Source organism: Thunnus maccoyii, chromosome 20 (assembly GCF_910596095.1).
Source record: "Thunnus maccoyii chromosome 20, fThuMac1.1, whole genome shotgun sequence".
NCBI classification, from domain to species: domain Eukaryota; kingdom Metazoa; phylum Chordata; class Actinopteri; order Scombriformes; family Scombridae; genus Thunnus; species Thunnus maccoyii.
Genome location: NC_056552.1, coordinates 799095 through 806594, shown reverse-complemented (window position 1 = coordinate 806594; position 7500 = coordinate 799095). Strand labels below are relative to the sequence as shown.

The following is a 7500-nucleotide window of genomic DNA, read 5'->3' as shown; positions in this document are numbered from 1 at the left end:
TCAGATATTTTACTGCAACATCAGAGATTTTACTGCAACATCAGATATTTTACTGCAACATCAGATAATTTACTGCAACATCAGATAATTTACTGCAACATCAGATATTTTACTGCAACATCAGATATTTTACTGCAACATCAGATATTTTACTGCAACAGCTGAGATTTTACTGCAACATCAGAGATTTTACTGCAACATCAGATATTTTACTGCAACATCAGAGATTTTACTGCAACATCAGAGATTTTACTGCAACATCAGAGATTTTACTGCAACATCAGATATTTTACTGCAACATCAGAGATTTTACTGCAACATCAGATATTTTACTGCAACAGCTGAGATTTTACTGCAACATCAGATATTTTACTGCAACAGCAGATATTTTACTGCAACATCAGATATTTTACTGCAACAGCTGAGATTTTACTGCAACATCAGAGATTTTACTGCAACATCAGAGATTTTACTGCAACATCAGATATTTTACTGCAACATCAGAGATTTTACTGCAACATCAGATATTTTACTGCAACAGCAGATATTTTACTGCAACATCAGATATTTTACTGCAACAGCTGAGATTTTACTGCAACATCAGAGATTTTACTGCAACATCAGAGATTTTACTGCAACATCAGATATTTTACTGCAACATCAGAGATTTTACTGCAACAGCAGAGATTTTACTGCAACAGCAGAGATTTTACTGCAACAGCAGATATTTTACTGCAACATCAGATAATTTACTGCAACATCAGAGATTTTACTGCAACATCAGATAATTTACTGCAACAGCAGAGATTTTACTGCAACATCAGATAATTTACTGCAACAGCAGAGATTTTACTGCAACATCAGAGATTTTACTGCAACAGCAGAGATTTTACTGCAACAGCAGAGATTTTACTGCAACATCAGATATTTTACTGCAACATCAGATAATTTACTGCAACATCAGAGATTTTACTGCAACAGCAGAGATTTTACTGCAACATCAGATAATTTACTGCAACAGCAGATATTTTACTGCAACAGCAGAGATTTTACTGCAACAGCAGAGATTTTACTGCAACATCAGATATTTTACTGCAACATCAGATAATTTACTGCAACATCAGAGATTTTACTGCAACAGCAGAGATTTTACTGCAACATCAGATAATTTACTGCAACAGCAGATATTTTACTGCAACAGCAGATATTTTACTGCAACAGCAGAGATTTTACTGCAACATCAGATATTTTACTGCAACAGCAGATATTTTACTGCAACATCAGATATTTTACTGCAACAGCAGAGATTTTACTGCAACAGCAGATATTTTACTGCAACATCAGATAATTTACTGCAACATCAGATATTTTACTGCAACATCAGATAATTTACTGCAACAGCAGAGATTTTACTGCAACATCAGAGATTTTACTGCAACAGCAGAGATTTTACTGCAACAGCAGAGATTTTACTGCAACATCAGATATTTTACTGCAACATCAGATAATTTACTGCAACAGCAGAGATTTTACTGCAACATCAGATAATTTACTGCAACATCAGATAATTTACTGCAACAGCAGAGATTTTACTGCAACAGCAGATATTTTACTGCAACAGCAGAGATTTTACTGCAACATCAGATATTTTACTGCAACATCAGAGATTTTACTGCAACAGCAGAGATTTTACTGCAACATCAGATAATTTACTGCAACATCAGATAATTTACTGCAACAGCAGATATTTTACTGCAACAGCAGAGATTTTACTGCAACAGCAGAGATTTTACTGCAACATCAGATATTTTACTGCAACATCAGATATTTAGGGGGTAAAAAACGAGGTTTGTTGTCTCTGAACGTTTCATTCAACATTTTTGCAACTGAAATGTTAATTAGCAACATTTTCTCATCCTGTTGAGAGAAAACATGATTTGTTTTCTGTTGTGATTTAGTTGAATATGAAAGTAATTTCTGGGACAGAGTTGGATTATTATGAATAAGATATTCAGACATCAGTGATGCTCAACCAGCAGTTCTTGTTGGTTAAATAAATTTATTGGTTTTCATATTTTTGCACAATAAATAAGGACACAAACAGTGAAACACAGCAGGTCGAACACATCTGTCACAGCTGGACTCAAAGTGTGTGACGTAGTCCTCACATAAGATGTTTTAATTAAATCAGATATATAAATACAGTAATGTGTGTGTGTGTGTGAGCGGTGAGGAGTGAGGTTTGATTTACGGCCTCCTGACTGCAGCCTGATCAGCTGTGTTACATCTCTGATGAGATGCTCCGCCCACCAACCCCGAGGCCGTCACACACACCGTTAAAAAAACATGTCCTGTTAATGACCGTTAAACAACAGAGACCGGAGCCGAAGTATCAAATTTAACAGAATTCAACACACAGGACGAGGTTACAAAGGAAAAGGCTGATAACAGGGTTTTATACACCTGAAGTGGGCGTTACACTTCTGTTCTTAATCTATTAAAATACAGACTTATAGATAACATCTTGTCTGTTTTCAGTTCTCCTGTCCAGACGTGTCTCACTCTGTCTCCAACCTACATCTTCCTCTTTACAAATATAATACTGAGCTTCCTTCAACATCAGCTGATGAGTCTGCTGAGAGTTTCAGTACAAGACAGGAACAATTAAACAGTAACACTCATACACAGCGCAATCATCATTTTATAACACGTACTACGCTCCACCTCTGGGATATGAAGGCTGATCAGTTTCACCTCAGATGTTGATCATTAGGTAGATAATTATTAATCAGGAGAGAGACCCAGGATGTAAAGTCTACATGTAAAGTAAAGTCGAACATGAACGCGGCAGGAAGTGAAGCGTCGGAGGCTGGAAGGGTTAATGAGGATTGAAATGATGACATCACATGTCCAGTAATGTGTGTTAATATCAGCCGTCATGCAGACAGACGGCTCGGTCTGTTCAACCGTCATGAAATTTCAATGAGTATTGATTTGAAGAGCATCGATCGCTCCAACACCTCCTGTCTGACCCGCCCCTCAGATTACACACACACACACACACACTGTAACACACACACACACACACTGTAACACACACACACACACACACACACACACACACACTGTAACACACACACACACACACACACACACACACACACTGTAACACACACACACACACTGTAACACACACACACACACACACACACACACACACACACACACACACTGTAACACACACACACACACACACTGTAACACACACACACACACTGTAACACACACACACTGTAACACACACACACACACTGTAACACACACACACTGTAACACACACACACACACACACACACACTGTAACACACACACACTGTAACACACACACACACACACACACACACACTGTAACACACACACACACACTGTAACACACACACACACACACACACACACACACTTGTAGTTGTAAGAGAATCGCAGCAGCTGTCGATGGTTTTCTGCAGACTGTGAAGCAGAACATTTACAGTCGTTCCTCATAAATATGTATAAAAAAAAAAAACGTTGATCTCACCTGAGACGCTTCACCGCTAAACGTTTCACCAGATTTATTTATCTCTGCGTTTATTTGTGGAGTCACTCAGAGACAGTTCATCAACAACAAACGACACTACAGCCGGAGACAAAACAACAACATGACAACATGAAGATTTACAATGTAAATCACATCTGATCAGACGTTTTTGCTGCATGTTTTCACTTCCTCACTGCAGTAAAGTTCAGTGTTAAACATTTAATTTCCTCTCAAATCAACTTTTGGATACTTTCATGTAATAATTGATTTTCAGCTCAATGTGTCGTCTGAACTGTTTGAAAGTCAAACAAATCTTTTAAATTTTAAGAGACAATTTCATAAACGTGAGTTAGTTGTAAATATAAAAGCATAAAATTGTATTTTTCATCCACTGACACACATCGACGTTATAGAACAACAACACATCAACACATTAAATTAACTTTATTCAGTAACTTCAAATATCAACTCTGCTGTGATTCATATGTGACTTCCAGCATAATTCATTCACTTTTATCATGAGTTTGTTACATGATTCATGAATTTAATACTTTTAAATCTTTTTGAATATTGTTATGGAGCAGATTTCCTTCCTTTCAGTCTCTTACAGTCTTTGTTTGATGTGATTGTGATGTTTTGTGCGTATGTGTCTATAGATGGCGTCTATACCTGAGAGATGAGAGTCAGATCATCGTCACAGCTGACAGAAATATAAAGAAAAGCACAAATGTGATGATTAAAGTTCACGAACCGACGTTATGACATCATTAACTGACAGAGACGAGAGCGAGATGCGACCGCTGTCGTGTCGGATCGATACAAACTGATCGCATCTTTATTAACAAGCAGCAGCAGCAGCAGCAGCGTCCTGCCCCGTTAAACGGCGTGCTGGGAGCTCTGTGACATCCTGTGGTTACCGCGGCGATGCACAGTCTGAGCTTATTGATTGGATCGTTACACAGTCTGCTGGTATGCCCGATCAGAGCGTTTCATCACAGCCAATTAACCAATCAGATGAAGACTTCAGAGGAGGGTCGGTGATATTGTCACTATATTACAGTTATTAATCCCAGTAACGCTCTGATACTGGGGGGTCAGCGTGACCAGCTGTTGGGAGTTCTGGAGGGAGTGTGAATCGTTCAGCTGACGTCGGGACTCATGGATGTTCCTGTCCAATCAAATACGAATCGCTCGCCCGGTGTACGATCTAGAAATGTTTCCGGCCTCCAGGTTTGGTTTCTCTCGCTCAGCCTTACATCGTGATGACGTCACGGATTTTAAAATGGCTTTTCTTGAAATATGAAACCTTCACGGATCAAACATTCATGATAGAAATGTAGTTAAACTCCATCCGATTACGATCTAATAGTATATATATATAAGTAAAGGAGACTCTTTATAGAAGCAGTCGGATCTGCTGCATGGAGACACATGTAACTGAATGTATATTAATAACATATCTATGTTTTTTTCTGCAATATGTGACAGTTTAAAGATGAGTAAAGATACAACTTTCAGCCTTTAAGGTGCAATGAAAGACACAGTGAAAATAAATTCAGATTATCTCCATAAAAACATCTTTACAGGAGAAAAAGACAGACAGACTGCAGGTTAAACAGACACACAGGTGATAATAAAGTGTAAAACAGTCAACAACACAAGGTCACACACACACACACACACACACACACACACACACACAGCTGGCTGTAGATAACACAGACATCTGGAGAGCTAACACACTCTTATAACTGCTGCTTGTTACGCCCTGTGAGCCCTCAAGGACTGATCACACACACACACACACACACACACACACACACACACACACACAGTGTTTGTGATGTATAGGAGAGTCAGGCTAAAGCTTGTTAAACGCAGCCGAACCAAGACGGGATTATGATTCATGCTCTTCTCACACACACACACACACACACACACACACACACACACACACACACACACACACACACACACACGTATGTTTCCATCACTTCAGAGGACAGTATGTTGACTTATATCCACTCGTGGAGACGTACTCTCACCTTAAGCTAACCCTAACAGAAAGACATCAGTGGTAACACGAAGATAAAAGCAGTGAAGATGTTGAATGAAGCAAAGACAGAAAACTCACATCAACCTGAGCAGCTTTCAACTCTCCTTTTCTTTCTCTGTGAAATAATAAATCTGTCAAATCTGACGACATAAAACATCTTCAAACCCACCATGTGTTATATGAGTTATACATGTTACTGAACACTGTTTATACACCTAAAATCTACTAAAGGCCCTCTGGAACCTCCTTCAGAACCCTTATAACCTCCTAAAGGACCACTAGAACCTTATAAAGAACCATCAGACCTCCTAAAGCACCACTAGAACCCCAAAAATAACCCTTATAACCCCCTAAAGGACTATTAGAACCTCTTAAAGAACCACTAGAACCCCAAAAATAACTCTTATAACCCCCTAAAGGACTATTAGAACCTCTTAAAGAACCACTAGAACCCCAAAAATAACTCTTATAACCCCCTACAGGACCATTAGAACCTCTTAAAGAACCACTAGAACCCCAAAAATAACCCTTATAACCCCCTAAAGGACCATTAGAACCTCTTAAAGAACCATTAGAATCCCTAAAGGACCACTAGAACCCCATAGAGAACCCTTATAACCCCCTAATGGACCATTAGAACCTCCTGAAGAACCACTAGAACTTCCTAAAGAACCCTTAAAACCTACCACTAGAACCTCATAAAGACTGATTTTAACCTGGTAAAAGGACTCCGAGATTCTCCCAATGACCACCTGCGACCTTTTAAAGAAGCACTAGAACCTTAAGGACCTCTTAATGACCATTAGAACCACCGCGGTGACCACGAGACACCTGGAACCGCCTAAAGTCAGCAGGTGGAACGTCAGAAAGCATCAAGTTCTCCTACCAAACAGGTCCATCAGTACTTCAGAAGGTCACGAATAAACAATCACACATTGTTTTATAAGAGACCTTGTTGTTTTCACATGTTGTTTGTTACATTTAACAAACATCGACATGGATTTGTTGGAACGTGACGTCATGAATGATGTCATGTGATGGAAATGTGTTGCTTTTAAAGAGTTGTATGATGTCATCAACTCACTCTTCTTCCTCCTCTTCAGCGTTAAACGAGCCCACCATAGATTACGGCTTCCAGAGGTTACAGAAGGTCATCCCTCGTCACCCCGGAGACCCAGAGAGACTGCCCAAGGTACCACACACACACACACACACACACACACAGACACACACACACACACACACACAATCAATCGTTTTATACAAACACAGACAGAATAACTGATTATTGTTGGTGTTTTTTCCATCAGTCTGTGTTCTGGTTGGCTGCTCAGAGAGCTGATAGTCATCAGCTGCATCTACTGATTCTACTGTTTAACCTCCTGCTCTGTGTGTGTGTGTGTGTGTGTGTGTGTGTGTGCGTGCGCGCTGACACACACTCCTCTCTCTCTTTAATATACACATTGTGTATCTTTACCAAACACACACAGACAGTCTCAGTCGAAGCTCGTCTTCATCATTTTTATATTTTCCTCCTGAAGAGCATTTCTTCTTCTTCTTCTTCTTCTGTGACACCTGTGTGAGCAGAAGCTGTAATATTCACATGTCCAACACTCAAACCAATCCCACATTTAATGAGTTTTTCTCTGTTTGGTCGAGGCCTCTTTGTTTAAAATGTACACAGTGATAATTTACACCAGTGGTTCCCAACCTGAGGGTTGAGACCCCACTAAGAGGTCACAACATAAGAAACACTTTCCTGCTACACGAAGTTATGTTTATTTGTCAGACTTTTTTTCACTTTTTGCTTGTAAATCAGTGGATTTGTCGTCTTCAGCAGACAGATGCAGCTGTGAACGAGGAGTCGCTA

The 7500-nt window shown here is 39.4% G+C and overlaps 1 protein-coding gene across 10 annotated transcripts in view; it reads left to right on the top strand.

Moving 5' to 3' along the window:
• Positions 1–7500, top strand: part of LOC121886790 (transcription factor COE3-like) — a 58500-nt gene that overhangs the window by 27786 nt on the left and 23214 nt on the right. For all 10 annotated transcript variants that reach the window (XM_042397116.1, XM_042397115.1, XM_042397114.1 and 7 more), the window contains one exon: positions 6734–6822. In XM_042397116.1, the coding sequence (XP_042253050.1) occupies positions 6734–6822 (89 nt within the window). The remainder of the gene's footprint in view (positions 1–6733; positions 6823–7500) is intronic.